Source organism: Macrobrachium nipponense, chromosome 12 (assembly GCF_015104395.2).
Source record: "Macrobrachium nipponense isolate FS-2020 chromosome 12, ASM1510439v2, whole genome shotgun sequence".
NCBI classification, from domain to species: domain Eukaryota; kingdom Metazoa; phylum Arthropoda; class Malacostraca; order Decapoda; family Palaemonidae; genus Macrobrachium; species Macrobrachium nipponense.
The window spans coordinates 91943118-91963227 of record NC_087205.1 but is presented as its reverse complement, the minus strand read 5'-3'; the positions used below and the strand labels follow the sequence as shown (position 1 = coordinate 91963227).

Below are 20110 nucleotides of genomic sequence, written 5' to 3'. Positions count from 1 at the left end.
GACCAGTTCTACACTGTTAGCATTTACCAGCCCGAGAAAGAACTGTTATTAGGCTAATTAGGCTAAGAGGTCTGCATAAACTAATCCTCTATAATAATAATAATAATATGAAGGTAGGAGACCCTCTCTCAAACATGTTTTGTTAAAGATGATGGCAGCATCAGTGGAATTGATTTTATATATGGTCTTTTCAATTCTTCTTATTATTCTCTTCTCATCAGGGCTGATATTTGCTAATAGCTATTAGCAAATATCAGCCCTGATGAGAAGAGAATAATAAGAAGAATTGAAAAGACCATATATAAAATCAATTCCACTGATGCTGCCATCATCTTTAACAAATAATAATAATAATAATAATCTGTTAGCATTTAGCAACAGATAACCCTGAGACTATCTACCTGTTGATTTGGCAGTATACTTAATATATTCTGTCATACGGTCACATATATGAAAAAGCCATGTGCATAGTATTTTGTAGTCATGTAAAACTTTCAACTCTAGACGTACCACATACTATATATTTTTACTTCCATTGACATGTGCTTACATATGTGAAGAGAACCATGTATCTACTTTGTATATGAAACAACCATGTACTTTTAGTTATGGGCAGCCACTGCTTACTGGCAGCATAAGTTAACAGCGTTTCAGCGCTGCTTGGCGGTATTTCAGCATTAGCAAATGGTTGATTAGTGCTGGTAACTGATTAACAGTGCCGTTAAGCAGTTTATCGGCGCTTGCGGCATTGTAAATGCCATTTATTACCATAATTATGATATTTTTATTATAAGATAAATGTTTAAATATACTTACCTGGCAGTTATATACATAGCTATATTGTCTGACGTCAAGACGTCACGACAGATTTTCAAAACTCGCGGCAATCGCCGACAGTTGGTCAGGTGATCGTTACCTGTACGCCCTCTAGATAGTTACCTGAAAACCTCCAATTTTCTCGCCCTCTAGTCTCCTGAGGGGAGGTGGGTGGGTTTCTGATTGTATATAACTGCCAGGTAAGTATATTTAAAAATTTATCTTATAATAAAAATGTCATTTTTAAATATGTAACTGACCTGGCAGTTATATACATAGCTGATTGACACCTTTGGAGGAGGGTCAGAGACAGCAACATCGTTGTTAAACAACTACATGTAAGGTAACTAATGACTCTTACCTGCTAAGGGAGCTGACTTCAAAAGTACTGCCTCTTTTCGTCTGCTCTCCTTAGGAGCTCCAGCTTAGGGATGTGACCTGTGTAGCTGAAGAGCTCAAAGGGGTTTGTCGACGGGACGTGACCTCTATGCGACAAAACCACCTATGCCCTTGACATGGGCTTAAACAGGTAATAGACCACCTAACCATTCAATACTCGCATACAAGAAATTAAAATACACATATACACTAGACTGTTGAAGGTCTCCCCTAGCCTTCAACAGACAACCATAAAAAACATCAAGGGCCTAGCATGTAGGATTAGAGGCATCAACTCCTTCACCTATCACTGAGCCAGTGGCTACGAACAGTGCAAGGGTTCTGCAATCTTCATAGACCGTTTCTATCTGTTTAAGATAGAATGAAGAAAAGACGGAGTTGCTTCTCCAGTACGTTGCTTCTAAGATGGCTTTTAGGGACTGGTTCTTCCTAAAGGCCATTGATGTCGAGACTGCTCGAACTTCATGAGCTTTTACCTTTAGTGCCTTGAATAAACCTTCGTTGCACTCAATGTGAGCCTCCTGTATCACGCTTCTAATAAAGAAGGCCATAGCGTTCTTTGACATGGGTCTCTTGGGGTCTTTCACGGAGCACCATAAATTGTCAAAAGTCCTCCTGACCTCTTTGCATCTTTGCAAATAAACTTGCAGGCCTCTCACCGGACAAAGAGTCCTTTCTTGTTCCTGGCCTGCAAAGTCTCGAAGGCTAGGTATAGTAAAAGATCTAGGCCAAGGGTTGGTGGGCGTCTCGTTCTTGGCTAAGAATCCTAAGGTGGTAGAACAAACCGCTTTGGATTTACTAATTCCCACCTTTTTGTCCATCACGTGAATCTCGCTTACCCTCCTTGCAGTAGCGAGAGCAACCAGAAAAAGCATCTTCCTGGTTAAGTCCCTGAAAGAGCTTTCCTGGATGGGTTCAAACTTCCTCGACATCAAAAACTTTAACACAACATCCAGGTTCCATCCTGGCACCTCCTCTCTCTTTTGCTTCGAAGTGTCAAAAGATCTAATTAGGTCATGAAGGTCCTGATCTCTATACAAGTCCAGTCCCCTATGTCTAAAGACTGAAGCTAGCATGCTTCTATACCCCTTAATAGTAGTTGTGGCTAGACCTACTTTAAGCTTCAGATGAAGAAGGAAGTCTGCGGTCTGGCTCACAGAGGTGTTGGACGAGGACACCTTCTTCTCTTTGCACCAGTTTCTAAACACCTCGCACTTCAACTGGTAGACGTTGATGGTCGACGTCCTCCTCGCTCTGGCGATAGCTTTTGCTGCCTCTCGCGAAAAGCCTCTAGCTCTAAGGAGTTTTTCGACAGTCAAAAGGCAGTTAGATGCAGAGCCAGGGTATTCCTGTGATACCGTTCAAAATGGGGCTGTTTGAGCAGATCTGGATATAACGGAAGGGTTCTTGGAACGTCCGCTAGCCAATCTATCACCTCTGTGAACCAGTCTTGGGTCGGCCAGTACGGGGCTATCAGGGTCATTCTGGCTCCACCTTGTGCAGAATCTTGAAAGGCCGGTACAGATCCAGCCCTTTCCAGTCCATGAGGAATGCATCCACTGCTACGGCTTGGGGGTCTGGAACCGGAGAGCAGAACGTCTGCATTCTTTTCGTCTTGCTTGTCGCAAACAAGTCTATGGAGGGCTGACCCCATAACCCCCATAGACTTTTGCATACCTCCATCTTGAGAGTCCACTCCATTGGAAGGACTTGGTTCTTTCGACTTAACAGGTCCGCTCTCACATTCAGCTCTCCATGCACAAATCTTGTTCGTAGAACAACATTTCTGTCTTTTGCCCATGACAAGAGATTCCTGGCTGTTTCGTTCAGGGAAAAGGAGTGGGTGCCTCTTTGCTTTTTGACATATGCTAGAGCAGTCACGTTGTCCATGCTCAACTCCACTACCTTGCCCGACACCCACTCTTCGAATGCTTGCAGAGCTAGAAAGGCTGCCATCAGCTTTTTTTTTTTTTGCTGATGTGCCACGATTTCTCGGCCTCGTTCCATCGCCCCGAAATCTTTCTGTTCCCTAGTGTTGCTCCCCAGCCTAGGTCGGATGCGTCTGAGAATAATACTAGCTGTGGGTTCACGTGTTGAAGTGAGACTCCCTCTCCCAGCCTCGCTGGATTCAGCCACCACTTCAAGTCGTTTTTCACCTCAGCTCAAATCGGGAAGGTGTCTGAAAGTTGTTGTTCCTTCCTCTTCCAATTCCTGTTGAGGTAAAATTGCAGAGGTCTGAGGTGCAGTCTTCCCAGGGATTCCTGCACCCGAGCCGGGCATCGGTCTTGTCTCTCCTGGGAGGGAGAAGCCCGAAAATCCCGAGAGTTCATCAGCAGAACTCCCAAATAGATGATCGATTGAGATGGTTGCAGATGAGACTTCTTCATGTTTACCACTAATCCTAGCTCCTCCACTAGGTTTACGGTTATTTCCAGGTCCTCCAGACACTGTTTCCTGGATCTGGCTCTGAGAAGCCAATCGTCTAGATAAAGCGAGATTCGGATTCCCCCTTCGTGCAGCCATTTGGCTACATTCGCCATAATTGCTGTAAAGATTTGAGGTGCTGTGCTGAGCCCGAAGCACAGCGCCCTGAATTGGAATACTTTTCCTCAAGAACATGAACCTGAGGTATTTCCGAGAGCTCGGGTGGATGGGGACGTGAAAGTAAGCGTCCTGTAGGTCTAATGAGACCATCCAATCTCCTGGTCTTAACGCCGACAGCACTGATTGCGTTGTCTCCATCGTAAATTTCGTCTTTACGACGAAGGCGTTCAGGGTACTGACATCCAGGACATGTCTCCATCCTCCCAAGCTCTTGGGTACTAAGAACAGCCGATTGTAAAACCCCGGGTTCTCTTGCGGTGATACAGGTTCTATCACCTTTTTTAAGAGCATAAGCTCCTACTTGCATCCTTCAACGCGAGCTTTCTTGCTGACGTCTTTGTAACGTACGCCGTCAAGTTGAGGGGATCCAATACTGTGGGGTTGGTGGAAAAACGGGATCTTGTAGCCCTCCCTCAGGATTTGGAGGGTCCAGTTGTCTGTCCCCCTGTCTCTCCAAGCTTCCCAAAACATGGACAGCCTGGCTCCTGTATCTCTGTCTGGAGGACTTTCACTTGGAAGGAGGCTTGCTGCCTCTTCTGGATGACTTCCTAGCAGTTCCTGACGTCCATCGGGACTGTTTACCACGAAATAACTGTTGAGGCTGTTTCTCCTCTTTCGCTCTTTTGGCCGCAAACGAGGAAGGCAAAACCCCGCTGGCTGCCTTAGAGATCAGGTCTTGTGTGGTCTTCTGTGTAAGAGAGGTGGCAATATCCCTTATAACATCTTGAGGGAATAGGAATTTAGAAAAAGGGGCAAACAAAAGTTCTGCTCTTTGCCGTAAAGGAGCAGAGGAGGGACCTTTTCTTTACAATACCCGCCGTGAAAATAGTTGCTACTTCATTTGTCCCATCTCGTAACGCCTTATCCATACAAGACATCACGCTTAAGAGACCTGCCACGTTCGGGGAGTTCTTCGCTTCCTCTTTCTTGGCGAGGGCGCTCAAAGACCAGTCAAGAAAGTTCAGGACCTCAAAAACCCTGAACAAGCCCTTCAGCAAATGATCTGACTCTTGCATTGTCCACTGAATCTTCGCCGAAGACATGGCATTTCTACGATTGGCATCGACGATACTGGAGAAATCTGCCTGAGAGGAGGCAGGTACTCCTAGGCCCATGACTTCTCCAGTCTCATACCAAACACTAGACTTCGACGCCAATCTTGTAGGGGGAAAACTGAATGCAGTTTTACCTCGCTCCTTTTTATCCTTCATCCACTCGTCCATCTTCGTGAGAGCTTCCTTGGTGGAAATGGAAAGGACCATCTTCATAAAAGAAGACTTATTCTGAGTTCTCCCACAAAGGAACTGGGACAGGGGAGAACGAGGGGCTGTGGGCTTAAAGTCTGTTTCGAAAAGCTCTTTAAAAAGAAGCATAAGGTTCTTATGGTCTGAAGGGGGAGCTTGTTCTTTCGTCTCCTCCTCAGAAACTACTTCTAACGCAATAGCTGGGGTGTTGCTGGCACCGATGCGTTCCTTAGAACTATCATCAACTGGAACGTCACGCTTGTGAGTGTCGGCGTCACGTTCATTTCTTGAACTATCATCAACTGGAACGTCATGCTTACGAGCGTCGGCATCACGTTCATTTCTTGCACACGCACTGGCGTCATGTTTGTGTGCTTTGCAAGCATCACGCTTGTCCGCACGCTTCTTGCTGCTGACGCTCAGCGAAGTCTCCATATGTCTCGGAGCGTCATGCTGACGCTTTGGTTCTTGCAGCCTTCCCATCAGTGCTGACAGCTGCCGCTGCATTCCTTGCAGCATATCCTTGGTAGAGGACGAGGATGTCACGTCCGATTCATCCGCACGATCTCTAACCTGCGGAGCAATATCAGCTAAGGATTCCTGTGGACGCTTTGCAGGAAAGTCGTTTGGCAATTCCTCCCAAGCAGAAGGCGGATGAGGAGCGTGCAGTGATGGAGCTGCTAAGCTGTAATCTAAGCTATCAAGCTTGGGAGCGTGAGCAGCAGGAGAGGCGGGAGTCCTTACTACCTTGCTCTGTTTAGCTGGGGAAGCTTCCAATGATGAAAACCTCTCCGGAGAACTCCAGTGACTGCAGCCCGGCCGTTGCTCATCTGACGCGACCGCATCACCTCGAGGTAACTTCCTCTTGAGAGGACGAGAAGACGTGGAGCTCTGCCAACCTCGACGAGGGGAGACTTCGTCGGATGACAAACCAAAAACACTTGACACGCCTTTTCTATGGCTGTCTGAAGCAACCTGGGAGGCGTCAACAGGTTTGCTCGAGGGCACGCCCTACCGGATACCAGAGCCTCTCGCCTCCCTTCGACTTTCGACTTTACGTCTCCCATGGGTCCGGGAGCTTGTAAGAGGTCTAGGTCTAGGAGCGCGACAGGACCGATCGGACGCACCCTCCACTACACTAACACTAACACTTGTTTTGTCACTGACACTGACTTTTGTACCAGCACTCAAAACACTTACAATTGTCCAGGTACGATTGCCTTGCTCAGTAAGAGAGGCAAATTGCTGCCCCATTTTCTCCAGTACAGCTTGAATACCCGCCATACCCGAGTCTTTCGCCCCCGACTCGATGACAGGTTCGGGAGCTGCTACCTCTACTAAGTGACATTCAGAAGGAACAGGAGAAGGAACTATGGGGTTGTCTACTATTTCCTGACTAATAGATGAACGGGAAAGGGAACACTTAGTTCTAACCCTATCTCTTTCAATTTTACGGACATACCTGTCCAACTCCTTCCATTCTTTATCATTCAAAATCATGTACTCCTCACATCTATCCTCAATCGTGCAAATACGACCTCTACAATTCACACAGTGTGTGGGGATCAAGAGAAGCTTTTGTAAGTCTAACTCTGCACCCCCCCTTACTGTAGACTCGATAAACAACTCCAGAGTCCGACATCGTTAATTGAGTAATCCAAAACAAGATCCTAATTCAACCCAAGTCAATAACAGCGAAAGCCAAAACAATACTTCACCAAAAGATGAAATACTTTAGCGAGCAGCGAAAATCCTATCGAGGAGCCATCAATGGTAATGTTGCCGGCTCGGGCGACAGTTAAAATCTGAGGTTTCCAGGTAACTATCTAGAGGGTGTACAGGTAACGATTACCTGACCAACTATCGGCGATTGCCGCGAGTTTTGAAAATCTGTCGTGACGTCATGACATCAGAGAATATAGCTATGTATATAACTGCCAGGTCAGTTACATATTTAAAAATTGTGATATTCTGGTTCACTACACAGCCCGAGAAGAGTCCACTTGAGACTCAGAGGTCTGGAAAAACTAATCCCTATTAATAATATGGTTAACTACAATTTTCAGTTGTCGGTGGTCACCCGGGAACAGAACCACAGCCGTTAACTGGGGACTGCCTATGTAAAAGTATTAACACTGGGTATACCAACATACAATAACTTTCCTTACATTCTGTTAGAAGCTCCCATAATATGAAACAATAATTTATTTTGTAGTTGTGTATGTAATATATTTTTTCATGCCTTTGCAGGCAAAAATAATTTGCACCCACATAATCAAGCACTCAACATGAACTGTCAGAAATAAAGGAAAAAGTAACAGTATACTATAAATATCAAAGTACCACAAACCTACTTTGAGCAAATGAGGTTGGATCATGGTACTCTTCTCGAGTTCACTGATAACCTTACGCGTCAGGAGAAGATCGTCGTACTGATTATAAACCCATGAAGGCCATGGAGTCAACCATGCATTTTTCCTTCTGACGTGCCAAAACTTGGGAGTTCGGACTTCATCTGTAGGATACCAAAGGATGAGAACCAAATTCATGCACTAAACAGGCTGATGTGAAAATTAACTATACTCCGAATATCTGTCAATCAATTAAGATGCAAGACATTTTTATACGTATTAGAAACCGAATAAGTGTTATCATACTATCATATCCTACAATATTCCATAGCCAAACACTAAAGAGGCTAGGAATTACAGTCTTGAACATATAATTACATGAACCAGACATGCAACTGAGAAAATTATATACATGAATCAGACATGCAACTGAGAAAATTATATGCAAGTCAATGACTTCAACATATGGCCATTACCTAAATAACCAGCACGAGGAGCTTTTCCAGCCTCTTCTTCTACTGGAGGGGATAACAGCATTTTATCTAATGACTGAAGACGCATCATTTCAAATGGGTTCTCCATTCGTATCTCAGGTAAAATCTTTACTTGGGCAACAACCAATCTAACAAGAAAAATGCAAGTACTTATTATTACCAAGGAGACAACACAGGGCAGATATATTATCATTTTATAAGACAAAATTTTTTTTGTGATATATCCTAATAGTAACATAAACATAACATGGCTGTCTTGCCCCTTCCCCAGCAGTGCAAGTTTATTCATTTTCTCTAATCTGTTGGCCTTAAGCATTGTAGTGACTACGTAATTACAAGTAAGTATTGAAAAATATACATAAATCAGAAATGCAACTCTTAAAAATTCTGATCTTCTTAAACTGAAAAAATATTGTACAATATAAAGCAACACATGAAAAATGATATTGTTATGATACAATAAAGTTTTGTACATACTTACCTGGCAAATATATACTTTGCTTAGCTTTAGACTCCGTCGTTCCCGACAGAAATTCAAATTTCGCAGCACATGCTACAGGTAGGTCAGGTGATCTACAGCCCTGCCGCTGGGTGGCAGGACTAGGAACCATTCCCGTTTTCTAATCAGATTTTCTCTTCCACCTGTCTCCTGAGGGGAGGCTGGGTGGGCCATTTAATTGTATATATCTGCCAGGTAAGTATGTACAAAACTTTATTGTATCATAACAATATCATTTTTGTACATTCAACTTCCCTGTCAGATATATACTTAGCTGATTGGCACCCTTGGTGGAGGGTAAGAGACGGTTAAGTACTGAAATAAAAAGGAAAACAACATATGTTGTAGGTTAAAAATAAAACCTTGGTTCCTACCTGGTTTAGGCAGAAGACTTCGTAGCTACTGTCTCAGAGCCTGCTTCGCCTCAAGAGCCTCAGTGAGGTAGTGACCTCAATGCTAAGAGTTTCTTGGGGCGATCTGTCAATGGGGTGGTCTTATCCACTTACTCGACAGAACCTTGAGGATCTTTGTCAATGGGTGCTATTCCACTTATATGACAAAACCTCTTGCCTATGGCAAAATCAAGGAGCACAACACCAATCCCGACCACCTGATCCTCAAACCCGGGTTAGTACTAAGATTGAAAGAAGCTACCCCAAACATTCTTTCAAACAACCCTAAAAACACCACACCAAAATTTTAAAACTAACTAAACTAATTAAGGATCAGCTCCCTGACCCAGCACCGAATCTGCAGATACGTATGGACCCAGTGAGAGGCATTTCTCGTAAGTCACTCTTGCATCCTTCAGGTAGTGGGATGCAAAAACAGAGTTGCACCTCCAGTACGTAGCAGCCAGAATATCCTTCATAGACATATTTCTATGAAAGGATAAAGAAGTCGCAACGGCTCGCACCTCATGCGCTTTTACTCGAAGCTGCTTGAAGGAGTTGTCATCGCATGTCTCATGTGCTTCTGAGATGACACTTCTCAAAAAGAAAGCCTGGGCGTTTTTAGACATGGGCCTTCTTGGGTCTCTCACCGCACACCAGAGACTCTGTAGGCTACCCTTAAGGGGACCGTCCGCTATGATGTCTATTTTTTTTATTTATTACACAAAATAAATAATTTTCATATATTGTTTTAGATATATATAATACCTTCATCATATAAGTTTTCATTTCTTTGATCAAAACATGATATTGTTATAATACAATAAAGTTTCATACATACTTACCTGGCAGATATATACTTAGCTAAGACTCCGTCGTCCCCGACAGAAATTCAAATTTCGCGCCACTCGCTACCGGTAGGTCAGGTGATCTACCTGCCTGCCCTGGGCGGCAGGACTAGGAACCATTCCCGTTTTCTATCATATTTTCTCTCTTCCACCTGTCTCCTGCGGGGAGGCTGGGTGGGCCATTAATCGTATATATCTGCCAGGTAAATATGTATGAAACTTTATTGTATTATAACAATATCATTTTCATACAATGAACTTACCTGTCAGATATATACTTAGCTGATTGGCACCCTTTGGTGGAGGGTAAGAGACAGCTAATATGGAATAGACAGGTAAACAACATATGTTGTAGGTATAAAAGAAAAACCTTGGTTCCTACCTGATAGGTGGTAGACTTCGTGGCTGTAGCCCGGTAGTCTGCATCACCTCAAGACTTTAGCGAGATATGTGATCTATGGCTAAGAGTCCTTGTGGGTCTGCCGATGGGTATACGAACCGCTTACTCGGCAGAGCCTGAAAGGACTTTGTCAATGGGTACTGGACCACTTCTATGACAACACACCTTATGAAGGAGCAACAACCAATCCCGACCACCTGATCCTAACCACCATGTTAGTATATAGAATTGTTCTGAGTTATCCCCGAACTCATTACAAACAACCCATAACTCGAAACTAAAACGCATTCATACAAAAAATTCTCAAAAAAAAAAAAAAAAAAATTTTAATACTCCTCTAAAAGATATCACAAGAGTTCCTTACTGAACAACAGTGACTGGCCGCCAGTGCAGCACCGAGCCCTCTTTGTCAGCAGAAATCTAGAACATATCTAGTAGAAGGTATGTACAAAGTTAAGGATTGGTGTTTGCTCCCGTACCCAGTATCGTATCCGCCGATACGAAAGGCCCCAGAGAAAAACATTTCTCGTAGGTCACGCGAACGTCTTTAAGATAGTGAGATGCAAATACCGAATTGCACCTCCAATATGTCGTATCAATGATTTTCTTTAGCGACATATTCTTCTGAAAAGAAAGAGACGTCGCCACTGCTCTAACTTCATGAGCTTTTACTCTTAAAAGCGGAAAAAAGTCGTCAGGACAGAACTTGTGAGCATCTGTAATGACGCTCCTTATGAAGAAAGCTAATGCGTTCTTAGACATGATTCTTGTGGGGTCCTTAATCGAACACCAAAGACTTTGTCTAGAGCCTCCATTTGCTTTCTTTCCTTTGTAAGTAGAACTTCAAGGCTCTTACAGGGCAAAGAGACCTTTCTGTTTGATAGTCGATACAGATAAGTGAGAGACCTCTCTCAGGAACAAAAGGAAATCAGCGATTTCGGTTATAGAGGTACTGGAGGAGGACAACTTCTTAGACTTACACCACCTTCTAAAAACCTCCCACTTAGACTGATAGACTCGTCTAGTGGAAGCTCTGCGGGCTCTAGCGATAGCGCTTGCAGCTTCGCGAGAAAATCCCCTCGCTCTGACAAGTCTTTCGATAGTCGAAAGGCAGTCAGCGCGAGAGCGGGGAGGTTTTGATGAAACCTCTCGAAGTGTGGCTGTCTGAGAAGATCCATCCTTCTTGGAAGGGATCTTGGGAAGTCTACTGTCCACTCCAGCACCTCTGCAAACCAATCTTGTGCTGGCCAAAACGGGGCTATCAGGGTCATCCTTGTCCCGTTGGACGCTACAAACTTTCTCAACACTTGCCCCAGGATTTTGAAAGGGGGAAAAACGTACACGTCTACATGAGACCAGTCTAGCAGGAAGGCGTCGACCACGAGAGCTCTTGGGTCTTCCACCACTGAGCAAAAGACTTCCAGCCTTTTGGAAAGGAATGTGGCGAACAGATCTACATGAGGAGTGCCCCAAAGACCTGGCTTCTCCTGCTCAGTCTGTCCGCCCTGACGTTTCTCGTACCCTGAACAAATCTTGTCAGGAGGGAGATGTTCCTCTGGGAGGTCCAAAGTAGCAGATCTCTTGCTATTTCGTATAGGAACAAGGAGTGTGTTCCTCCTTGCTTCCGAATGTAGGACAGGGCGGTAGTGTTGTCCACATTCACTTGGACCACATTGTTTTGCCACAAAAGGTTCGAAAGAACTTTAGAGCCAAGTGAACTGCTAGAAGTTCTTTGCAATTTATGTGCCAGGACACCTGTGCTGCCTTCCAGGTGCCTGACACTTCTCTCGGTCCTAGTGTTGCTCCCCAACCCTTCTCCGATGCGTCTGAATATAACACTCGGCTTGGGTTCGGAACTTCCAGAGAAATTCCCTTGTTCTCTTTTAGAGGGGACAACCACCATTGCAGGTGTGGTTTCATCTCCATTGGAAGGAGAAAACTGTCGGAGAGAAGTCCCGTCTTCCAATTCCATGATCTCCTTAGGAAAAACTGAAGAGGATGAAGATGCAGTCTTCCTAGAGGAAAGAACTGTTCGAGCGAGGAAAAGGGTCCCTAGAAGGCTTAACCATTCCCTCGCCGAAGTTCGTTCTTTCCCTAAGAAGAGAGAGACTTTCTCCAAGCCTCTCACGATTCTCTCTTGCGAAGGAAATACTCGAAAACCCCGAGAATCCATCTGAATCCCCAGATAGACCAAGTTCTGTCTGGGAATCAGTTGTGACTTCTCGAGGTTCACGAGTAGTCCCAACGCCTTTATCAGGTCTAGGGTCAAAGAAAGGTCCTCCAAACACTGTCTCTCTGTTCTGGCCCTGATGAGCCAATCGTCCAGATATAGAGAGATGTTGACGCCTTTGAGGTGAAGAAACCTCGCCACATTCTTCATCAGGTTTGTGAAGACCTGAGGAGCTGTGGACAGGCCGAAACACAAGGCCCTGAACTGAAAGATCCTTCCCCCCCGTCATGAAACGGAGGTACTTCTTCGAAGAAGGGTGAATTGGGACATGAAATAAGCGTCCTGGAGATCCAGCGACACCATCCAATCTCCTTGACGTAAAGCCGCAAGGACTGAGGCCGAAGTCTCCATAGAGAACTTCTCCTTTAGAACGAACTTGTTCAGAGCGCTGACATCTAGTACTGGTCTCCAGCCCCCGAGGGCTTTCGCAACCAGAAAAAGCCGATTGTAAAACCCCGGAGAGTTTTGCTCCAGAACTAATTCTATAGCTCGTTTGTCCCACATTTGATCAACCATCAGACGAAGAGTATCCCTCAGTACAGGGTCCCTGTATACTGGCTGACAGTTCCCGCGGAAATAGTTGTTAGGGGAGGATCTGTCCTGGAAGGGGATAAGATATCCTTCCTGATTATGGACATCGAAGAGGCGTCCGAGTTTATGAATGTCCAGGCGTCTGCAAATTCGAGAAGCCTGGCACCCACTGGTGTTTGGAGGTTGTCTGTCTCACTTCCCTTTCTTAAAAGGGACGGGAAGAAGCTTTAACCTCTCCTCTCAGGACCTCTTCTCTTAGAGGGAGCTCTGGAGGGAGGGCCTCCTCGAAAGGGCTGAACCGTAGAAGTCGGTCCTTTCTTGTCAACCGCAACTAGGGGTCTCTTCTTCCTTGCAGTTTGAAGGAGAAGATCCTGTGTCGCCTTCTCAGTCAGTGAGTGAGAAATGTCCTTCACTAACTGAGAAGGAAACAAGAAGTCTGACATGGGAGCAAAAACCAGGGCTGCTCTCTGTGAGGGAGAAACCGCCTTGGTTAAGAAGGCACTAAAAATACTCCTCTTCTTAAGGAGTACCGCTCCAAAGAGAGAGGAGATTTCTCCCGATCCGTCTTGTACTGCCTTATCAATACATGACAGAATAATAAAAATGACTTCGGGGTCTAGACCTTCCGAGTCATGAGCCTTCTTAGACATCACCCCAAGGGACCAGTCTAGGAAATTAAACACTTCCAAAATATGGAAGAGGCCCTTGAGGAGATGATCAGTCTCAGAAATCGCCCAAGTCACACGAGCTCCATTCAAAGCGTGTCTCCGCGATGAATCAACCAAGGTTGAAAAATCCGCTTCAGCCGCCGCTGGGAGAGAAAGGCCCATGTTCTCCCCAGTTCGGTACCAGAAACCTCTTTTACCAGAAAGTATGGCTGGAGGCATACAGAAGGTGGTTCTGCCCAGATCCCTCTTCGACAACATCCATTTGTCAAGAGACTGTAGAGCTCTCTTCATAGAGATCGTAGGTCTCATCTTCAACACACGAAGACTTCGGTACGGTCGCACTCGAAAACAGTGATCGAGGCGAAGGAGGAGCCGCAGGAGTCAACGAATCTCCATACTCCTGCAAAAGAAGGTCCGTCAGAACTCTATAGTTAGAGAAGCCTTCTCTACCGTTAACCTCCTCTTCCGAATCTACTTCCACACCGTGCGGAGAATCGGCTTGAAAAACGAGAGGATCTTCACCAAGTTCTCTCTCTACTGGCGACAAACTCCTACTAGGAGAGGGACTCATAGAGTGAACAGATTCTCTCTCAAGTCTACTAGTAGTCTCGCGTCTGCTTGACTTCTCACGCCTGGAAAGCTCTTCGCGCTTGGCTGGCGCCTCGCACTTGGCTGGCGCTTCTCGCTTGGCTGGAGCTTGTTGCTTGGCTGGCATCTCGCGCCTGGCTGACGCCTCGCGCTTGTCTGGCGCCTCACGCATAGCTGACTCCTCGCGCCTGGCTGGCGTCTCGCGCTTGGCTGACTCCTCGCGCCTGGCTTGAAAGAATCTTCGCGCCTGGAAGACGTCTCACGCTTGTAAGGCTCTTCATGCCTGGAGGACGCTTCACGTCTGGCAGGCGAAAGAAGACGAGACTTCTTAATAGGAAGTCTAGCATCCTTCTTGCGAGGGGGATCCCTCGAAAGAACTCCAACCATAGAGGCTAACTGCTCTTGTACTGCTAGCAATATCCTCTTGGAAGCCACACCAGCGTCCTCTTCAATAGAAGAAGCAGGAGAACTCGAAGGAGTGCGATCCTCACTACCGATCTAGGAGGCGTCGAGACCAGCTTAGCCTTCTTGATAGAAGAGGGGGCTTCCTTCGAGAAGCGCGCGCTCCGGGCTCGAGTCAAACACGCGTTCTTTCCAGTGCCTTTTCAGTGGCCTAGAAAGATCCGAGTCCTTCCAATCCCACCCTCGTTTAGGGTGAAGAGGAGAGCCGGACGACGAGAAACAATCTCGTAGGACGCTTCTATTAAAGCGGTCCTGAGCAGACTGTAGCGAAACAGAACCTGCTGAAGGGACGCCTGACCGTTGGGGATTCCCCACAACCTCCGTACGACTTTTGACTTTCCTTCTCCTCTGGGTATGTGAGTTTGGAAGAGGTCTAGGCCTGGGAGCATCGCAGGGACAGTCAGACGCCCCCTCCACAACACTGGGAACACCTTCACTTCCACTAAGTAATTCACTATCACTTCCCTTACCTTGCATGGCCGCATTTTTGTCTTCATTTTACGAAGAGTAGCCTTCAGATTGGCGATTTCAGAAGCCGAATCCGAATGCAAAGCCTGTGAGGGTTCAGATACATAGGGAGAATCAAAATCATTAATAATAGGAGAGTTAGACTCAGAAAAAGGCTCAATAGGCCTTGTACTCACACCCTTTTGTGCAGCCCGTCTAATTCTATCCCTCTCTAACTTCTTCAAGTAAGAAGTTAGAGTCTTCCATTCATTAGCATTCAACTTTTCACACTCATACAGGTGTTAGCTAAAGAACAGTCAAACCCCCTAACACTTACGACATACAGTGAGGATCAACCGAAGCCTTCGGTATCCTCACCTTGCAGCCTACATTCACACACACTCTCACACTAACACTTGAATCAGACATTCTATCAGAAAAATCAAAAGCAAGTCCAAATCCAGTCCACAGTAGCGAATGCCAAAACAACGATCCAGTATGTCACCAAGAAATCCAATATAGATGATCAAAAAAGTCTTGAAAAGCGAATTCCAGTCAGGAGGTAGTAACAACAATGTTGATACCACCGGCGACAGAGAAAATATGATAGAAAACGGGAATGGTTCCTAGTCCTGCCGCCCAGGGCAGGCAGGTAGATCACCTGACCTACCGGTAGCGAGTGGCGCGAAATTTGAATTTCTGTCGGGGACGACGGAGTCTTAGCTAAGTATATATCTGACAGGTAAGTTCATTGTATGAAATTTTAGTTTTATTAGCAAAAATCATGATTAAAAAAAAAAAATTGGTAGTTTTCTCTGCTTATATGACATCAGTTGTATTGAAAATCATACCATAAAAACTTCTTTATATACGGAACAATTCTGTGTGACAGAATTTTTATTTTTTTAATTTTTTTATTTTTATGAATTTTTTTTTTTTAGTCTAGACACTCAAAAATTCAAAAAAAAAAAAAAAAAAAAGATATCAAAATTCTGTCACACAGAATTATGGGATTTTTATTCCTCTTTCCAATGATATCTTTCTCTCTAAAATTGGATAATAAATAACCGAGTAATGGTTACCGACATGCATATAAGTATGTTTTTGAGTTATGAGCTCCCAAAGATTTGCTATGTAAATTTTCGCTTTTTTCTTATAAAAGTCAAAACAACATTATTATAATTACTTTATTTGTACTTTTATTGTTGATTTCTACATCAAGGATCCTGGTCCTACCCCTAAAAGTGGTGTTAATACCCTCAGCGTGACACCAGATAATGATGTTGACGGCGAGACATGAGACAATGAGGGCAGCTGAAAACAATTAATTTTCGTGTTTTTCTTTCAGCACACTCCTGGCCTTCGCTAATTTTGCTAGCCATAGTTGCTGAGTAGCCTTCTTGATCTTAGGTAACTTCGGCATTGCTATAATTCACTAAGAAGTTATAAAAACAACGTAAATAGCTAGTAACCAAACGCAAGTGCCTACGTGCGTGTAACTGCTTTGACGTCTGTGGCGTAACTGAGTCATTCTCCGAGTCTCGCCTATAAATAACCGCTCTGAGCAGCTCGCTTCTCACCCAGTGTCACAGTACCTTTCATTGCTACCAGATGTATGAGAATTTCAGAAAAAATCTTAAAAAATCGCTGTATATATGCAAAAATAAACACGCAAAAACGATTCTGTCAAACTCAAGTCATACAGACGACGCAGTTACGATGACGCCATCATTTAAAAACCGCTATATCTTCATTATTTGTGAAAATAATTGGCTGAAACTTCTGGAAAGCATGCACGGCATGTTTCTGCATAGATACAAGTAATAACTCGATTTTTTATTTTTTCAAGTTGACATGTCATCCGCCATAGCGGACGGTCCCCTTAAGCTGTTTCTTTCTTTCAAGATAGAACTTAAGGGTCCTGACTGGGCAAAGATACCTCTCAATTCTTCCCCATTCCACAGGGGAGAGTCCCTTAACCTCAAAGCTTCTAGGCCAGGGATTTGAGGGATTTTCGTTCTTTGCCAAGAATAATGGCTGAAAAGAACATTGCAGAGTCTCCTTGAAACCCAACTCTCGAGTCCAGGGCATGCAGTTCACTTGTCCTCTTAGCAGTTGCGAGGGCCAAGAGAAAAATACATTTCCTCGTCAGGTCCCTAAACGAAGCCTGATGGGGAGGCTCGAACTTGTTGGAGGAGAGGAAGTTTCAGAACAATCGTCCCAAATTCCAACTAGGTGGAAGTGAGGACTTCTTCTTGGAGGTCTCGAAGGACCGGATGAGATCAAGTAGATCCTTGTCTTCCGCTATCTTTAAGCCCCTGTTTCTAAAGACAGCGGAGAGCATGCTCCGGTATCCTTTAATCGTTGAGACAGCCAGGTGAGATTCTTCTCTCAGAAAGAGAAGAAAATCAGCAATTTCGGTCACAGAGGTATTGGAAGAGGACAGCTTCTTCGACCTGCACCAACGTCGAAAGACTTCCCACTTTGATTGGTACACCCGTAAGGTTGAAGGCCTGCGGGCTCTGGCGATTGCGCTAGCAGCCTTTCGCGAAAAGCCTCTCGCTCTGACGAGTCTTTCGATAGTCAAAAGGCAGTCAGGGAGAGAGCGGGGAGGTTTTTGTGAAACCTCTCGAAGTGGGGTTGTCTGAGCAGATCTCTCCTTAGTGGAGGAGATCTGGGGAAGTCCACCGTCCATTCCATTACCTCTGTGAACCAATCTTGAGCGGGCCACAACGGGGCGATGAGAGTTAGTCTCGTTCCTGTCGAGGCCACGAATTTTCTTATCACTTCCCCCACCAGCTTGAATGGGGGAAAGGTGTAAGCATCTATGCCCGACCAGCTTAGAAGGAGGGCATCGACTGCTATGGCTCTTGGATCTTCTATCGAAGAGCAAAAGTTGTCTATTCTTTTGTTGAGGAAAGTGGCGAATAGGTCTATTTGTGGTCTGCCCCACAGGGCAGATAGACAAGGTTCTGGCTGGGGATCATCTGGGACTTCTCGAGGTTTACAAGCAGTCCAAGCGATCGTACCAAGTTCAGTGTCGTGGACAGGTCCACCAGGCATTGCCGTTCCGACTTGGCTCTGATAAGCCAATCGTCCAGGTAAAGGGAGATCCTCACCCCCTTCAAATGCAGCCATCGCGCTACGTTTTTCATCAAACCCGTAAAAACTTGCGGGGCTGTTGACAGGTCGAAGCACAAAGCCCTGAACTGGAATATCCTTCCCTGGATCATGAATCGGAGAAACTTCCTTGAAGACGGATGCAGAGGCACATGAAAGTATGCATCCTGCAGGTCCAGGGAGACCATCCAATCTCCTGGACGTAGAGCCACAAGAACCGAGGAAGTCGTCTCCATAGAGAACTTCCTTTTTTCTACAAACCGATTCAGTGCGCTCACGTCCAGAACAGGTCTCCACCCCCCCGAGGATTTCGATACTAGGAAAAGGCGATTGTAGAAGCCTTGGGAGTGGGGATCCTGCACTACTTCGATGGCCTCCTTTTCCAACATCTGATCCACTAACAGAAGGAGTGTTCTTCGCAGAACAGGGTCTCTGTACTTCGTTGAAAGCTCCCTCGGAGTCAAGGTCAATGGCGGTCTGTCTTTGAAGGGGATGAGGTATCCCTTGCTTATAATTGAGAGGGACAAGTTGTCCGCCCCTCTCAGAGCCCAGGCTTCTGAGAATTGTAGAAGCCTGGCACCTACTGGCGTCTGGAGGACTTGACCGCTACTTTCCTAACTTGAAAGGCCTGAAAGAGGACCTCCCTCTCTTTTCAAGTCCTTTCCTTCTTGTGGAGGATCGAGAAGGACCTCCTCGAAAGGGCACTTGCGAAGGACGACTCTCTTTCCTTACGGAAGGGGCAGCAGGTCTAGCTTTTCTAGCGGACTGAACCAAAAGATCCTGTGTTGCTTTCTCAGTTAGTGAGTGAAAGATGTCCTTCACTAACTGAGATGGAAATAGCTGGCTAGAAAGAGGAGCGTAGAGTAACGACACTCTCTGAACTGGCGAAACTGATTTCGTGAGAAAAGAGCTAAACACAGCTCTTTTCTTGAGTACCCCTGCACCGAAGAGGGAGGCTAACTCGCCTGACCCGTCTCGGACAACTTTGTCCATACAGGACAGAACGCTGTGTAACACTTCAGGACTAAGAGAGTCCAGGTCCAGGGTTTTCTTGGCCAACGCCCCAAGGGACCAGGACGTGGAAAAGTCCCTTGAGGAGATGGTCCATCTCAGACATGCCCCATGTGGTCTTTGCAGTGGGCAGAGCATGTTTCCTAGACGAATCTATGAGAGTGGAGAAGTCTGCTTCGGCAGAAGAGGGAAGAGCCAGTCACGTAGGTTCTCCCGTCTCGTACCAGATACCCCTTCTCCCTGAGAGCTTGGAGGGAGGACAGGAAAAGACGGTCTTCCCTGCCTCCTCCTTGGAGCTAAACCAAGTCCCTACTGACTGGAGAGCTTTTCTCATAGAAATGGTAGGATGCATTCTCAGGAAAGAGGAGCTCTTAGCCGTCCTCGTACTCGAAAACAAAGATCGAGGCGAAGGTGGGGCGGCAGGACTAAGGGAGTCCCCGAACTCCTGCACTAGCAAAGCCGCCAAGGTCTTATAGTCCGATAAAGCCGCCGCTTTCGGAGAATCCTCCTCCGAAATCTCATCAAGGTCTTGCAGAGCCTTCCTGCCCAAAGAAGAGCGGTCACAAGAAGGCGAGGCACGCCTGACAGGAGAAGCATGTTTGCTCTCGTGAGGAGAGAGGCTTCTGTCCAAAGAAGAGCGGTCGAAAGACGGAGATCTTCGGTCTGGCGTCGCGCGCCTGGAAGGTCCTTCCATGCTGGATGTAGCCTTGTGCTTGGAAGAAGCTTCGCGTAAAGAAGGAGCAATACTGCTGGGAAGCGCCTCGCGTCCGTCCGGGACATCGAGGAAGGAAAGCGCTTTGCGCTTGCTTGAAGTCTCTCGCTTGTTTGGCGCCTCACGCTTGGAAGGAGCCTTGCGCCTGGCTGGCGCTTCGCGACTGGAAGGAGGCTCGCGCCTGGTTGGCGGACCGCACCTGGTTGGCGGCTCGCGCCCGGTTGGCGACTCGTGCCTGGCTGGAGACTCGCGCCTGGCTGGCGCTTTGCGGCTGGAAAGCAGCTCGCGCCTGGA

The 20110-nt window shown here is 46.0% G+C and overlaps 1 protein-coding gene across 1 annotated transcript in view; it reads right to left on the bottom strand.

The window, feature by feature from the left end:
• LOC135224664 (protein cereblon-like) overlaps positions 1–20110 on the bottom strand; it is a 105584-nt gene that overhangs the window by 3670 nt on the left and 81804 nt on the right. The window contains exons 5-6 of the mRNA XM_064263884.1: positions 7891–8036; positions 7418–7578 (exon numbers count right to left, since the gene is read on the bottom strand). Coding sequence (XP_064119954.1) covers positions 7418–7578; positions 7891–8036 — 307 coding nt within the window. The remainder of the gene's footprint in view (positions 1–7417; positions 7579–7890; positions 8037–20110) is intronic.